This window comes from Borostomias antarcticus, assembly GCF_949987555.1.
Source record: "Borostomias antarcticus genome assembly, chromosome: 14".
Taxonomy (NCBI): domain Eukaryota; kingdom Metazoa; phylum Chordata; class Actinopteri; order Stomiiformes; family Stomiidae; genus Borostomias; species Borostomias antarcticus.
The window spans coordinates 13,222,967-13,240,160 of record NC_140247.1 but is presented as its reverse complement, the minus strand read 5'-3'; the positions used below and the strand labels follow the sequence as shown (position 1 = coordinate 13,240,160).

The 17,194-nt window shown below is 46.7% G+C and overlaps 1 protein-coding gene across 3 annotated transcripts; it reads left to right on the top strand.

The window, feature by feature from the left end:
• The first annotated feature begins 285 nt into the window (after positions 1 to 285).
• Positions 286 to 16,909, top strand: ilf3b (interleukin enhancer binding factor 3b). 3 transcript variants are annotated; one of them, XM_084448685.1, is made up of 19 exons: positions 286 to 387; positions 1,954 to 2,050; positions 2,543 to 2,766; positions 3,658 to 3,838; positions 3,923 to 4,070; positions 6,629 to 6,720; positions 7,642 to 7,737; positions 8,718 to 8,829; positions 9,527 to 9,624; positions 9,750 to 9,861; positions 10,166 to 10,279; positions 11,041 to 11,246; positions 11,574 to 11,756; positions 12,304 to 12,438; positions 13,162 to 13,305; positions 13,694 to 13,823; positions 13,962 to 14,009; positions 15,321 to 15,734; positions 16,251 to 16,909. In XM_084448685.1, the coding sequence occupies exons 2-19, from the start codon at positions 2,048 to 2,050 to the stop codon at positions 16,379 to 16,381; spliced, it is 2,571 nt and encodes an 856-aa protein (XP_084304811.1). In that variant the 5' UTR covers positions 286 to 387; positions 1,954 to 2,047; the 3' UTR covers positions 16,382 to 16,909. The 3 variants fall into 3 exon arrangements, with proteins under 3 accessions (XP_084304811.1, XP_084304813.1, XP_084304812.1); XM_084448687.1 differs by lacking the exons at positions 15,321 to 15,734; positions 16,251 to 16,909 and adding an exon at positions 14,675 to 15,142; XM_084448686.1 differs by lacking the exon at positions 286 to 387 and having other exon boundaries at positions 1,892 to 2,050.
• Positions 16,910 to 17,194: the final 285 nt, after the last annotated feature.

Sequence of the window (17,194 nt, the reverse complement as noted above, 5' to 3'; positions counted from 1 at the left end):
AGATTTGCACAGTAAATGAACATTCCCGCGTAGGCTATAGCTTCTTTTAATTTCCCTGGATAAAAGATGTGGCCTTGCTAGGTATAGCTAATACGATACTTTTGTAAACCATAGCTGATAGCGACACTTGCAGGAATCCATTAGCCTACTCAGATCACAGCCACTCTGATGATGTACCGTGCCCATGATTGGTCACTTCTATTGTCAATTGCATACATCGGCCAATGAGCTTTGAGATCTTGCTACCGGGAGTGTGCGGTGCATGTTGCACCGAATCGTCTTTGATTTTATCTAGTAACGTTAGTGCTAGGTCCTTGTTACAGCTAACGCTAACTAATAAGACAGTTGTCTGGAGCAATCCTCGATAAGACGTCGCTGTAGCTACTGGTAAGTCTAAAAATATAGGCGTAAGTTATACTTTAACCCTGCATCAATTAAGTTGATGGGTCTAGTGCTAGCCAACAACCCCCTTTGTTTAGCATTAGCTAACCAGCACTATGCTAGTTAGCATTAATGCTAAGGTTAGCACTAGACTAGCTAACGGGTCTGACTTCGAATGCGGCGAAAATAACCGCGATTGCGTTTGTCCTCTAGCTAATAAGTTCATCAGTCCTGGGCAGATGTCTACCATTAGCTTCCTTTTAAAATAATACGCGTGTTGGTAAAATATAGCACTAAGAAAAGCATTTCAACATGATTAAAGATAGCAGCTCGAGACATGGAGCTAGCGAGAGAATTGCTAGCTAGTACTGTGCGAGTGAGCTAGTATAGCACTATCGCTGGCTAGCCATGCCGCTCTCTCTTTTCTAGCTACACACACTCTCTTACCCACACACACTCTCTTACCCACACACACTCTCTTACCCACACACCCACACATAACGTAGGCTACGTTAGGCTCGCTTGACTAGCTCGGTATAGCTAGTGCTCGTTAGCTTAGGGCTCCATCTCAAATGGTATTTAGACAGACCACGTTAGTATAGCGTAGCTAGCGATCAGAAAAAAACATGCATCGACGTTCAACCCAACCCTGAATCCACGATCCTGTAAATTATAATGTTTATGTCGAGCTAGTATAACGTTAGAATAATTCACGTGTTTCCGTGGCCCAATTTGCATAGGCTAAGTTAGCACTAGCAAATAGTGACCAAACACGCGAACGGGTAGCTAGACTAGCTAACTAGCGAAACAGTAAACTAATACCATGTCCCCGATTAGCTCAGTCTTTTGCATGGAGAATTTCGCTATATAGTGCGTATTGGAATTCGCTGGCTAGTTTGTGCTAGCTATGCTAGGCTAGTGCTAGCTAGGTATTCAATTTCAGCAAATAGACTGAGCCTAACCCTTTGGCCTAATGTTATGGCGGTGGTAAGGATTGATGTGGAGATCTGTGGCTAGCAACCCCGCAGAGACAGCGTTTTTGATTTTATTCGTTCATCTAATGTTATGAAGATGGCTGACTAACGTAGCTAGCAAGTATCTAAACCACTTCGGTCTGGTAGCTGGGACTCAAGCCTCCTCTCTACTCAGGTTATCACTCACTCACTCACTATTGGCCTTGGAAGTATTAAAAGACATCAGTAGCAGGAATAGGCCTAATGTAGTTTCCCTGTAAGTTTTTAACATAAAAATGTCACTGCTCAAGAACCCTTCTGGTACCTAGAAACCTCCCGTCAGACCATGCTTTTCAAGTGCATCCCTAATCGCTAAAATCACAAATAATCGCGATGGGATTAATTTTCTGAGACAATCGTCTAGCAAAATGTGCAATAGTTACAGCCCTAGACTTCTTGAGATTATCTATTGTGATTGACTGGTGCCCCAGCCCTAACCCTACACAGCTGCCTGCAACCCTCTTTATCAGATCACTTATATCCCAGGGAATGAAGGGGTCCTGTTAACATACAGTAATTCACCTGCGTCATCCTGTCCTTTGTTGTTGTCTCTCCGCAGACACACGCAGCTGAGTTGGTGTCCTTGACCACAGGGAAGACCAGCCCTGTGTCACCGAGAAGCACCTCTCCAGCCAGGCCTACACACAGCTACAATGGTATAGTTAACTCAACCCTCTTCCATGGCAGGAGATTCTAGACCTCTTATCATTAACTATTTTAAAATGGGATACGTGGATTAAAAAAGACGCATATTGAGCAAAATGAAAGGTTTCCTGTAGACATCAGTCTGACTGTGAACTTCCTCTGTCCTGCCCTCTACTGCTTAGCTTTAGGCCTGTTTATTTGACTGGAGTCAGAGAGATGCAGCTATATCCCACGGATGTTCAGTTAGCTCTCATTTTGCGCTGTCCTCTACAGGGCTTTGCCTGGAGTCAGCAGCAAGGCCCTAACGCTAACCAGTAGTAGAAGTCCCTGTGAGTCAGTATCTATAGAATCAGTTGCTCAGTGTAGAATGTTAGGTGTCTGTGGGATATCGAAGGTTTGTTGTGGGGATATTGAAGGCTGGTTGTGGGGATATTGAAGGTTGGCTGTGGGGGATATTGAAGGCTGGTTCTTGGGATATTGAAGTTTTTTTTTCTTGCCACCAGCCTCCCCCACTGCGCCATCGTGCCGTGCGTATCTTCATGAACGACGACCGCCATGTGATGGCCAAGCACTCCGCAGTCTACCCCACACAGCAAGAGCTGGAGGGGGTACAGAACATGGTGTCTCACACCGAGCGGGCCCTGAAGTCTGTTTCTGATTGGCTGGACGAACAGGAGAAGGTGACAGTGAAGCCTGACCCGGATGCACCAGAGGCAGAGAAGGAAAGGTAAGGAGAGAGAGAGATGGAGGGATGAGAGGAGGATTGGGGAGGAAGTGAGATGAGGAGGAGAGGTAAGTAGGGCTGGAAGGCTTCCCTATGGGATTTAGTAGTGTGCTTGTAAACAATGTGATTATAACTCGGGCAACTAACTTCTAGGGCTGTCAAATAAATATTTGAACTTCAACTAGTCATCAACTTTGGGGGGAAAAATGTGCAATCGATCTTCAAAATGCACAATCAATCTTCAAAATGTAGATTTGATTAGTCAGCTACCGCAAAGCAGTGTGCGTTACACAGCCTCCCGAGTCCCACCCTCTCTTCTAATCATGCCCAAACACTCCTCGTTAGTATTCAATCTTTTCAACATGGCCAAAAAAACTGCCAAACGATAGTATATATCTATCTAGGTAGAGAGGAAATACCTTACTTCCGTAAGATCCGAGCGCATCTTCTCCGCAGGCATTGTAAACGATCACTGATTCTGATCAAGTGACCAGCACTATAGGGCATAGGCTAATTCCTCTTGTTTTGTTTTCAGTTGGCTAGGCTATAGGTCTAATAAAAGGATGTTGTTTGCATTGTTTGTCGCTCATATTGACTGGGTATTACTTGAATCCTATGGTTGTCAGAAAATGAAATATTAGTTCAATATTAGTTCACTTACCATTTGTCTTGTTCTTGACAATAGACCGAGCGCCCTCTTGTGGTTAGAACTGGTACTGACCAGTTCCCCATTATATGCATCATTCCTATACAGAATTATATAGACCTATAATAATAGAGTCGAATATACTTTCTGAACTCGGCCCTACTAACCCCAGTCCACCCTTGTGTGTGTGTTGTGTGTATTGTGTGTCTGTGTATTGTGTGTGTGTGTATTGTGTGTGTGTGTGTCAGTGAGCACAAGGCTATGGAGCAGGCCACGCGCTCCTTGCGAGGAGTGATGAGGGTGGGGCTGGTGGCCAAGGGTCTGTTACTGAAGGGAGACCTAGACCTGGAGCTGGTGCTGCTGTGTAAGGACAAGCCCACCGCCACCCTGCTGAAGAAGGTGGCCGACAACCTGGCTGTGCAGCTCAAGGTAGGCCCTCTCTCTGATAGGCTGGCACTGACCACCTCTCTCCCACTGATAGGCTAGCACTGACCACCTGTCTCCCACTGATAGGCTATCACTGAGGACAAGTATGTGGTCACCCAGTCGGTCCGTGACGCCACCATCGTCATCAAGAGCACCAAGGAGACTCCGCTCAGCCTGACCATCCACATGACCTCTCCTCTGGTCCGTGAGGATGTGGAGAAGGCCGCCGCCGGAGGTAGGCGCCCACATGGGGGCGGAGCCTCGCTGGGGCCCACCCCAAGGCTGGAAGACTAACCAGCAGGCAGGCAGGCAGGCAGGCAGGCAGGGGCCCAGGCTAGTCAGATATTGTTTATTGGGCCTTCAATGGAGCTAGGGGACATGAATGTCATTGAACCATGCTATATTTATAGCTCCTTAGACACTCTCGTAGTTCCATGTAATGTAATGTACATTTTTGATGGCCCAATATACAGTATAGGAAAGCTAGTTAGGCTGTTTGACTGCTAAAGACCTGGATTTCTCTTCCTCTGTGGAGTCAAGGCAACAACTACACGAAGGCTTACTGAGAATTTAACAAAACAAAAAAAGACCACTTTGTTTGCATGTGTTGATATATATCTATGATGAACTGTTTGCATTGCAGCAAAAATGAGTAGCAAAGTGTGACGTGTGTCTGGTTGGCAGACCCTGCCATGGGCAGCTGGCCATCTGTACCTGTTCAGGGAGCACTGGGGCTATAGACAACACTAGGACCAGTTTGATCTGGGGCTATAGACAACACTAGGACCAGTTTGATCTGGGGCTATAGACAACACTAGGACCAGTTTGATCTGGGGCTATAGACAACACTAGGACCAGTTTGATCTGGGGCTATAGACAACACTAGGACTAGTTTGACGATATTGAAATTGGGGTTGTCAATTTAACGCATTAATTAGATTAATTAATTATGGAAAGAATAATTTGTTAATTAAACTAAAGCAAATTAATCTTAATTGTAAATAATAATAATAATAATATATGCCTGGTCAGTTGCTATGGTAGAAGACCAAGGGCTTAACGGAAGCGTTGCAAATTACGTCCTCCAATGCAGCTACAATAGATTGATTGATTCATAGCCTTACACATAAGATATCACAAATAATAATTTAATATAGCAATATATTGACTTTAAAAGCCTCCTTTTGTAATGTCTATTCAATGCTTTACGCATCTTCCATAATAATATAATGTCTTTCAAATATCTTCATTTGGGGCTTTTCCCAGCAAAAAATTATATGCAATTAATTGTGTTTAATTAGATTAATTAATTACAGATCATGTAATTAATTCGATTTTTTATTTTATTTTACCGATTGACATTCTTAAATGTAGGAGTCCTAAAATTAGGAGTGACACACCCATTATTTTTAAGAGCTTCTCCTAAATCCTCAAATTAGGAGCTACTTTTAGCCTTAAGATGTTTTGTGAATACGGGCCCAGGCAGGGAGGTGTTATAATCAGCAGGTTAGGAACAGGCAGTCTTCTAAGTAGCAGGTTAGGTGGATCAGACAAGTGGGATGCTGTAACCAGTGGGTTAGGTGGATCCACCCACCAGGTCCTATGCTAGCCTTGTCTATAACCCCAGTCTCTGTTGGAAGCCCAGTTGGGGCCTTACAGGCAGTCAGTTTTGCTGCAGTGTGGATGCATCTGATTACTGCTGCCTGTGGTTCCAATTCTGATTCTCTCTTTCAAGCCTTCTAGTTTGTCAATTTTTAGGGACGCTGGACCTTTGACCAACTGGCCGCTGTCTGTCTCTGAAGGGGCTGCAGCACACCCAGAGAACAGGGGCGGGGGGGAGGGGCGCCACCTTCTCAGTGACAGGCTCAGCTGAGGCAGCCTGGTAGGCACAACTCTAGACAGGTAGACTAACTTCTTCTGAAGGGTTAGGGTTAGGGTAACGTCTTCTGAAGGGTTAGGGTAACTTCATCTGAAGGGTTAGGGTAACTTCTGAAGGGTTAGGGTTACTTTCTCAGTGATGGGCACAGCTGAGGCAGCCTGGTAGGCAGAACTCTAGACAGGTAGACTAACTTCTTCAGACCAGTCTCTCCTCTCATTTTCTCAGCTTCCACACCTAGACAGACCTTAACAGATGAGATCCGAAGTATGTAATGGTGATCAAGATCACCTACTGCCTTGCATACTGGGATAGTTTATCCTACTGCCTGGCAGGCTGAGAGTTTATCCTACAGCTGGCAGGCTAAGAGAGAGAACGAGAGTTTATACTACTGCCTGACAGGCTGAGAGAGAGAATGAGAGTTTATACTACTGCCTGGCAGGCTAAGAGAGAGTTTATACTGCTGCCTGGTAGACTGATGGAGAGTTTATACTGCTGCCCGGCAGGCTGAGAGAGTTTATACTACTGCCTGGCAGGCTGAGAGTTTATACTGTTGCCCGTTAGGCTAAGAGAGTTTATACTGCTGTCCGTTAGGCTGAGAGAGAGAGTTTATACTGCTGCCCGTTAGGCTGAGAGAGAGAGAGTTTATACTGCTGCCCGTTAGGCTAAGAGAGAGAGTTTATACTGCTGCCCGTTAGGCTAAGAGAGAGAGTTTATACTGCTGCCCGTTAGGCTAAGAGAGAGAGTTGATACTGCTGCCCGGCAGGCTGAGAGAGTAGGCTAGTCGTCCAGAGGAGGGGTCCCCCTCCCCTCCCCCCTCCTTGCCTGTGGTTTGGGAAGGCTGTCCCCCTGGCCATGAGACAGAACCCCCCTTGGTCAAACTGTACCTTGTCTTCTTATCCCACCTCGTCCAATAGAAACGCTAACAGGCAGCGATCCGACGGACGTTCTGGACAGGCAGAAATGCCTAACTGCCTTGGCGTCCCTCCGCCACGCTAAGTGGTTCCAGGTTTGCATCTTGTCTTTATTTGTCTTCAGAAACGTAGTTTTCAGTTGTTTTTTATGTAATTAGATTTCAGATGTTTTTGTTTAATGCTGCATTCTTTATTTATTTGGCCCAGTTTCTGTGATTCTCTTTTCTCTTTTCAAGCATCACCTGTAGCAATTCCATATGATGTTATTCTGTGTGTTTATTTTTTATTTTTTAAGTGTTTCTGAGGAAACCTTTGTCATTATTACACTGTAGTAGAGTTGCTTTGCTGACGTTAACGGGTTTCATTGCTGTGTCATGAAAGGCTTCTAGCTCCCCCACGCTGTGTTGTTTAGCTGCTGATCTCTGCTGCCTAAAGCCAGTGGCGTGAGACTAACACTACACGAGCACAGGTGCAATACCTCTGTGTGGTCAACCAAGTCCTCCTGATCGTGTTTGTGTAACACAAGCTCCTGTTGGAATGATGATGGCGGGCTCTAGCAGTGCTAAGTCACTGCAGTACTGTGGATTGGACCGTGGCTGCCATGGGAGCAGCAGCTCCCTTCCAGCTGGGCCTCTGCTCTGTTGGCTGGGAGGAATACCTGGTTGACTCCATGGTGTCAGGTTCTGGTCCTGTACCCTGATCCACCAGTCATCTCAGGTTCTGGTTCTGGAACCATTAGGAATGCACGCCATAGTTGTGGAGCAGAGTTGTCAAATAGCAGACTTACTCTCCCCTACAGTTTTTCTACTCAAATCAAACTTAATGACAAAGTCAAGCCAGTAGTGATTGTGTGGCTTTTTGGTGTATAGTAGTTTCTCTGTGTATGTATGTGTGTGTGTGTGTGTTTGTGTGTGTGTGTGCACGAGAGAGAGTGTGACTTCCTCTTGACTAAAGCTCTCTGTCCTCCCCTCCCCCTCCTCCTCCTCCTCCTGCCCCCTCCCTGCTTGTGTCTCCAGGCGAGGGCCAATGGGCTGCGCTCCTGTGTCATCGTCATCCGTATTCTGAGGGACCTGTGCTCCCGAGTCCCCACATGGGCCCCACTGAGGGGCTGGGTGAGTCCCCTGCCTGTCAGGCAGAACCGCTTTTACTGTTACGCTCTGTCACCCTCTCACTCTGCCCCAGTCACCCTCTCACTCTGCCCCAGTCACCCTCTCACTCTGCCCCAGTCACCCTCTCACTCTGCCCCAGTCACCCTCTCACTCTGCCCCAGTCACCCTCTCACTCTGCCCCAGTCACCCTCTCACTCTGTTAGTCACCCTCTCACTCTGCCCCAGTCACCCTCTCACTCTGTTAGTCACCCTCTCACTCTGTTAGTCACCCTCTCACTCTGCCCCAGTCACCCTCTCACTCTGCCCCAGTTATGACACTACAGTCATTTAGCAGACGCTTTTATCCAAAGAACAATATTTACATTTAACGTCGGTAGTGTGCATTATACTATAGGTGCTTAAAGGGATAGTCTGGAATTTTTGAACTAGGGCCTCATTTCAGAGTTACCCTTAATGTTGTTGATTGAGGGAGATCATTTTCAGCTGATTCCATGCTGCCTCTTGTTCGGGCATTCATGTCCTGCTAATGCTAGCACAATGCAGTCGAACTGGCTAGCATTAAACGAAAACTAACTTAAATACTCCAAACAAAAGAAAAAGAAAAGAGCATGACTGTGTTGATTGACCGTAGGGGCCTCGGAGTGATGGCCGGCGACCAATCACCTCGAGGTAGCAGAGCATAGTGGTCGGGAGGAGGTGTAGGGCTTGACCACGGCCTGGAGATGGTCACCTTCTCACTCTGCCCCAGTAATCAATGTGTCTCTTGAGAAATGTCTGTGTCTACCAGGCAGGTTTGAGGAAGGCGAGCATTTTGACCTTGACTCTTCTGTAAGTTATGGGTTAGCGTATTTTGCTGTCATGGCTTCTGATGATGGCTAGCAACTGATGATGATGATGATGATGATGGCTAGCAACTGATGATGATGATGATGGCGGCTAGCTATGGTCATGTCCTCTGATGTGATATCCTTCTTTCCCATCAGCCGTTGGAGCTGCTGTGTGAGAAGGCCATAGGAACAGGGAACCGGCCAATGGGGGCAGGCGAAGCCCTGAGGAGAGTTCTAGAATGTCTTGCTTCTGGAATCCTCATGGCAGGTAAGTGGCCTGTGCCTCTCGCATACAACAACCCTACCGCTATAATGACCACGCCACAATGAGATAAGACCAGGGGGAGACTCCACAGCCGGGTGGGAATTACACGACAGCCATGGCCATCGATGCACCTCCCTCTGGTTGTCATGCCCCGAAAATAGTTCTACCCCCTGGGGCCACGATGGCTTTTGTGCCCCTGCTACCATCTAAATCTCGAGGTTGCTTTAAAAGCATCAGTGGTCTCCTGTCGTTTTCTTGAAGCTAGTGGCTTTGATGCGATGTGAAACTGGCATGCGCAGCCAGCTGCAAGGACTGCTGCTGCGTTGTGGTTCGTTGAGCACAATTGTCATATTCGGATTGATTGTGCAATTTTAGTGTGCGTGTGAACGTAGTCACTGACGGATCTAATCAGAAACTAGCCATTCAAATTCTACATGATAACTGAAAAGTTGAGCTTGTTAACTCGCCTATAAACTAAACTTAAATAAAATGGTATTCACAATACATAGCTAGCTTTTACCCAGCCACTTCTTTCCAAATGTAGCAAATGGGAAACCCAATTATCTATTGATCCCTATGTCTATTGGGATCTATTGGTCCCGATCTATGTTGTCCTGACCAATGTGGCGTCTCTCTTTATAATTGTGTTATTACTATTATTATTATGGCTTATTGTTCTAATGGTGTGTGTTATTCCCAGACGGCGCAGGGATCTGTGATCCTTGTGAGAAGGAGCTGACAGACGCCATCGGCCACCTGGACCGGCAGCAGAGAGAGGACATCACTCAGAGTGCACAGGTGAGACGCAGCCACGCCTAGGTCAGAGTGTGTGCGTGTGCGTGTGTGTGTGCGTGTGTGTTGGGGTGGCACTTGTCCTTGACCGTGGAAAACCTCTTTTTTTTCCCCCTGTCTCTGCACCTCAGCATGCCTTAAGGCTTTCTGCCTTCGGACAACTTCACAAAGTGCTTGGGATGGACCCTCTTCCTTCCAAGATGGCCAGGAAGCCCAGGGGAGAGACTATTATTGACTACACAGGTAGACCCTTTCACAAACCAACCCCTATCCACCACAGGTAGACCCCGTTACAAACCAAACTCTTTTCCGCTACTTGGGTAGACCCACTGTCCTGGTTGTGTTTTCTAGTGTGAATTAAGATGTGTATATATATTTATAATACGCACATCAGGCAATGGGTGCTGGGTTAAAAATAAGTCATAGTTTTTAGGTAAAAACCCACACACCGGTTCTGTGTTCTAGTCCGCCATATTCTGGTTGTATGTTCTAGCCCGCCACGTTCAGGTTGTGTGTTCTAGCTCACTCTTCTGGTTATGTGTTCCAGTCCAAATCCCACCCAGTACAACGTACGCCCCGCCGATGAAGAGGCCCATTGAGGAAGAGGAAGGAGGGGATGACAAAAGCCCAAATAAGAAGAAGAAAAAGTTGCAAAAGAAATGTAGGTGTTGATGTGGCTGCAATCTCAGATACCAGGCTGTTGGCTACAATAGAAAGTTTATTCGCCCTATATAACCAGTACAGGTACATTGGAATTCTTATCGCTTGTCCTTACAATTTCTTACAATATCACTTACAGTATCTTATCAGCTCTAATTAATTCCTCATTCCAGTTCCTAGGTACACAACTAGACATAAGCTTCCCAATCTGGCAATTTACCATCTGTAGTCCAGTAGTCTATCAGATTGACCATCATCTACTTATTCCATCCAATTATAGATGACTGTGGCTATGACTGTAATATAGGCGGTGCCATTATTAAAATTCAAGCGTACAGTTGTATACAGTCAATTGTTATTTTCTATTATATAGGCAATGTGTTCAATTGTTGGTCGGGTGTTGGTTCAAATGTACAGTAGTATAGAGTCGATTGTTGTTGGCTATTGTATAGGCAAGGGTCCGTTGTTGTTTATTGTATAGGCAAGAGCAGAACTGGATTATAGCACTTCTGAATTGTAGTCTCCTGTTCTACCAGCCAATTAACTTGCAGCTTTCGGAAGCAGCCAGTGTTTGAATACCATCAAGTCATTAAAGTAATGACTGATAATACATAATTCGATAGATGAGCTTCTTTGTTTCATCTACCTCATTTATCTACCTTTTATTGATCTCATCACGCAAGATCAGAGATTACCTGGAGGAAGGCAAATATGTATCGATTGAGTTGTGGCTGACTGACCCCCCCCCCCCTCCCCCACCAGCCCCGGACGAGAAGGCGGAGCCCCCCCAGACCATGAACGCCCTGATGCGCCTGAACCAGCTAAAGCCCGGCCTGCAGTACAAGCTGCTGTCCCAGACCGGCCCGGTCCACGTGCCCGTCTTCACCATGGCCGTGGAGGTGGACAGCAAGAGCTACGAGGCCTCGGGGCCGTCCAAGCGCACCGCTAAGCTGCATGTGGCGGTCAAGGTGAGCCTGGATCCAGCAGCTGGCTTCTCTAAATATCCTGAATTGGCCAATCGGTTTATTTTGTGCCGTTACCTAAGGAACAATCGTCGGTGCTCTTTAAAAGTTGGACACTGGTTCGACGAGGGGAATTCAAAGGGTTGATCAGGGACCTTTAATGCTTGTAATTGCTTTCATTAGCTTGTAGCAACTTTGTACATTTGTATTTTCGTGTACATTTGTATTTTCGTGTATTTGGTATATATTGTATTGTCTGTTTTGTGTAAAGGGCTTCCTTAAGGTACTTCCTGCTTAAATAAAGGTAACTTTGTCCACTTTGTCCGATCTTAGGTGCTCCAGGACATGGGCCTGCCCACAGGGGTAGAGCTGAAGACCTCGGAGCCAGTAATCAAGACGGAGGAGGCGGAGCCAGCCGTGGAGGAGGCCCCGCCTTGCGCCCCGCCCGCCCCGGACACCGAAGCGGCGGCCGCCGCCACAGGGAGCACCAGCGCTGAGGCCACGGACGCCGGCGAGGTACCCGTCTCGTTAGCCCTGCAGAGCGCCGAAGGGACGCGTGATATATCAACACTCATATCGAGTATCAGTCGGATGTGCAAAACCGCTCCCATGTGAACCACCGATTATTTACGTCTTGGCTGCCGTTGTTGTTGTTGTTAAGAGGAAACAATGCGGTAAATCTATGATTTATGGGCTTTCCAAATGTTTTGGAAATACAAATTACAGGAACCGAGGGGGGGTGTTTATTTTGCCACAGAGTGACACACAGTGACATACATTACACATAGTGAGCACCGACGCGGCACACAGCACACATGCAACTTTCGGGGGCCGCCGGTGGAAATTGTTCCCTGCGTTCATCCCATCCAAGCTGTCCTCCAGTGGGCAGCCATCGTTCATGACGCCCGGGGAGTCCAAGTGCTCAGTCCAGATCGGACAAAATGTTGATATGGGTGCATCCCTTCGTCTGGTGCATCCTTCAGTCTAACCCTAACCCTCTGTCTAGTGCCTCCCTCGTTCTAACTCTAACCCTAACTGTGTGTGTGTGTGTTCGTTCCTGCAGAGCGCACGGCAGGGCCCCATCCTGACCAAACATGGGAAGAACCCTGTGATGGAGCTGAATGAGAAGAGGCGTGGCCTGAAGTATGAACTCATCTCAGAGACTGGTGGAAGCCACGACAAGCGCTTCATCATGGAGGTGAGTGAGACGAACTAAAAATGTTCACCTGTCTGTGTCTCTGGACCTGTCTGTGTGTATGGACCTGTCTGTCTGTCTGGACCTGTCTGTGTGTATGGACCTGTCTGTGTGTCTGGACCCGTCTGTGTGTCTGAACCAAGGTTATAATAGTTTTGCTTTTGTCATTAGTTTTTATTTTTATATCGTTTTAACTTTTTGTTTTCAATTTCAGTTTAGTTTTGATTAGTTTTAAAGCAGGTTTGTTAGTTTAGTTTAGTTTTTATTTTTTGGAAAATGCTGAGTTTTAGTTTAGTTTTTATTAGTTTCAGTATTAGTTTTCGTTTTTTTTTCTTCTGCGCTAGCCTCATGAGACTATCCTGATCTTGCGAGCTCACGTTGTTTCACTCCGTGTGAAACAAGCCATCTGGCGCACGTCAGGTTACTTCTGCGCAGGGGCACAGCTAAGAAAAAATGGAGGATAGATTTCATATCCACCCAAAATACTAGGCTTATGTATGAAATGAAAAAGACTAAAACTAAGGACATTTTCTCAATAATTTTAGTTTATTTTAGTTAGTTTTGTAAACACACAATACCGTTTTCGTTAGTTATCGTTTTTTTGTAAAGTCTAGTTTATTTTTATTTCAGTTAATTAAAATGTTTTTTCACACCTAGTTTTAGTTTTTTTGTTAGTTTTCGTTAACTATAATAACCTTGGTCTGAACCCGTCTGTCTGTGCTGCAGGTGGAGGTAGATGATCAGAAGTTCCAGGGTACCGGCTCCAATAAGAAGGTGGCCAAGGCCTACGCAGCACTGGCCGCTCTGGAGAGACTCTTCCCAGAAGGCTCTGTGTCTGAGGCAGCCAAGAAGAAGAAGGGACCACCCATGGTGAGTCCTCCAGACTCCTCCTGTCTTGTCCAGTTAGTCCTCCTGACTCCTCCTTTCTTGTCCAGTTTACCTTAACCAGTTTTTTCACACCTCTTGCCAGTCACATTTCAACTTGGAATACCCCAGATTTGAAACAAAGTTTACTTTCTGTGGTTAAATTAGGAGGCAAAAACGTTCTTTTTGAATGGCACCTTGATCTCGTGACCCTCACTTTTAAATGTAATCATATCAAACTGTTGTGTTTAAATATCTTTCTTGTGTAGTGTTGTATACCATGTATCTAGATGTGTATGGGATCATCTTGAGAGGGAAGGATATTCAACCCCCTGCTGTGCCAGTGCAGTGGGTCTGCTCATTGAAACTCCTGTGTTTGTGTCCCTCCCATCAGCACAACCCTGGCTTTGGCATGATGGGGGGCCCTCCTGGAGACCCTGCAGCCAACCCCCGGGGTCGAGGCCGAGGGGGCCGAGGCCGGGGGAGGGGGAGAGGCTTCAATAACGGTGGTGGCTACGGTCAAGGTAAAAGAGCTCTCTGACATCATCGGCTTACAAGTGACTCACTCTATGAATCAGAAGATTGTGCAGCCTGTAACTGTGAAGCTCCGTCACCCTCTGACCCCTAACCCTACCCCTAACTGAGGCTCTGTCACCCTCTAGGAGGCTTTGGAAGTTTTGGTTACGGGAACAGTGGTAACTCTGGATATAGTAAGTACTCCCTTCCTCCTCCTTTCTCTTACTCAGCTTTACAGTGTGGACAGTCTGTAAACGTAGACTGGACTTTACAGTGTGGACAGTGTGGACAGTTTGTATCTCAGACTGAACTGCAGTGTGGACAGTCTGTAAATACAGACTGAATTGCAGTGTGGACAGTTTGTAAACAGACTTAATTGCGTTATGGACGTTAACTACTTTGGCGAGCTTGTCTAAGCAGAAAGACTATTCTTGTGTTGTCTGAGCAGAAAGACTCATTGTGTTGTCTGAGTGTTTAGCTGAACTCTTACTTGACGCTACCACAGAAACAACCTACATAAGTGCACTTATTATTCCAGGGTCTATAATGATTTTACATTTCTCTGCTTTAAGCCACCGGACTCTGTATCTCTTGACCCTCTCCGGCCTGCAGCCTGTTCTGAGGACAGACCATCCTAGACCATTCTAGACCATCTAGACCATCCATTCTAGACCATCTAGAGTGTGACAGGAGCAGAGAAATCTAAAAGTCCCACCACACCGAAAAGAAAGCTGTTAAGCTGTTAGCCAACAAACGGAAAGAAAGCTGTTAGCCAACATAGTGCCGTTTTTTCTACGGCAGACAATTAGAGAAAAAATTCTAATTTTGTTCCCCTTCTCTGCCCTGTTTCACTTTTTAGGTGACTTTGTCTCAGACTGCTATGGCAACCACGAATTTGCGACATAGATCATCCAATATAAACAAATTAAAGATTAAAAAAAATCATAGAGAAAGAGGAAAAAATGCAATAGTACTCCTGCAACATGAACCGCCATCCTGAGTCAAACCCCTGGAGCGTACGACCCCTCACCCTCCCACACCCTAGAGACCTGACACCCTCTATCTAACTACTGTACGGAGACACATGGACACCTGGACCTGCCAGTTCACCCTCTTCCCTTAGACCGACCTTTGTGGTCAGACCAACCCCAGGCCAATGGAGAACTTCTGTTTTGTGGAGGACAGACAATGAACTGCCCGTTGGGAGAGTAGGGGCCCCGCCCATTCCGTTACCTAGACAACTGAAGCCCTCTGCTTTGATCTCCTGGCCTACCCAACTCTTCTCTAAACTGTTGACTGTTTGTCATGCTGTGATGACATATCTGATTTCTGAAAAATGTTTCATATCAACCACTTCCAATTGGTGTCTTTACCATTTTCTCTTGGTTCTTGTTTCTTGTGTAGAAACTGCTTTGACTTTTTTTGTAAACAAATAAATAAATGTGATACCATACAAACCCCCTCCCCCACCAGATCTTCTGTTGAACACTGCCGCTCTTTCCTAGACTACTACAACAACGGGGGGGCCAACGGTGGAGCTGGGGCCCAAGGCACTGGGGGAGGGCCCCCTGCCAACCCTGCAGGGCCAGCACCTGCAGCCTATGGCTCCTACTACCAGAATGATGGAAGCTACACCACTCCTACAGCCCCCAAACCCTCCACTAAGAAGCCACCCATGCACCAGGGTGCCAAACCAGTCTTCCCCAGCCCCCCAGGGGTGAGTCCAGGGCCCCCAGGGGGCTACCAGGCCAACCCACCCCCAGGTCAGAGCCCCTATAACCAGTATGGCCAGGGCTATGGGCCAGGCAAGAAGAACTTCAACCAGAACCAGGCTGGTGCAGGAGGCTACGCCTACAGTACTGCCTACCCCAGCCAGGTGACCGGAGGGGCTGGTGGGGGGCAGGACTACAGCTATGAAGGTGAGATACCACGTCTCTAGATAGATAGCACATCTGTAGATAGAGACCACCTTGTGTACGATAGCTTCTAGAAACAAGCTAGCTAACTAGCCAAACCAGTAAGTAACTAAACCAAACTGGAGGCACAAGTCTGGGAACATGCTGGGACTAAACCTTGCTCTCTGCTCAGGTTATATATACATCTCTCTCTCTCACACTCACTCACTCACTCACTCGCTCACACACACACAATCACCATAAACTAATGCAGACATTTATTTATTAATTTGCTGTACGACAGTGGAAGCTGCATGCATATACAATATCACCATAATCAAAATGTTCTTCCAGTTCAAAACAACCTGCCACACCTTAAATAAATCCCAGCCCAAATTATTATGTTTGGTGATTTGACTGATTTCACAGATGTAACAAAGGGGGATGGATGGATGGATGGATGGATGGATACTTTAATGATAGGTGGTCTTCTGTATATCCACATTGTTTTACTGATCACCGCTCTCCTCTCGCCAATAGGTTACGGCAACCAATCGAGTTACACCGCCCCAGCTGGAGCCAACCAGGGCTATGGTGCCGGCGCTGCTCCGTACCACAACCCTGTAGGCTACGGCAGGGGAGACCCCAGCATGAACTACCAGTACAGATAGACTGGGACCCACCAACCTCCACCCTGCACCTGTCCCATGTGCTCCATAGACTGAACCCACCATCTACCACACCCCAGACTCAACCTCCCATCTACCACACCCCACGTCACCTGCCCCCCTGCCCTCTCCAGGAAGCACTGACCACTCCCCACTCAATGTTACTCCCACATCAACTTCGCATTTTGGTTGTTTGTAACTACTAGACTAACTGGGTTAGGGTTAGCCTGGCCCAGCTGCTATGGACTGTTCTGTGGTCCGGCTCCTGTAAGATGTCCAGAGAAGCTTATCACCATCAGTCCTCCACCATGAGAGGCCATGTTGTCATGTTTTAATTGCATTCGCTTATTGATGGACTGTCGCTGAGTAGACCTCCCAACCTTCTCCTGTTCCAGGGTTCCTCACCATAGCGGCCAGTGAAAACTATTGTGACCACTAGTTTTTGACTGAAGATTTTTTATTTTATTTCATGTTCCTTTAACATTACAACTGGCCCAGAAAACTGCTTGCTTGTTTAATCATTTGCTTGTTCTTTTAGACATTTTTTTTTTATATCTATCTAGAAAGATGGATAATTTATTGTAGAATAAAGTTCTAATCTTTCACATTCAAATGCTTCTGTGATTGGTTCCTTCCCTGCCCAGGTGAGTCCCTTGATGTCTAGGTGAACAACAACAACAACAACACAATCAGGTTTCAGCAGCCAGTAACAGCTGATCTGTCCAGTGCCTCGGACAGAAACGCAACACTTCTCTGGTGTGAGAACTGGCACATAGCAGGATATCCCTCTCCACACACACACACACACACACACAC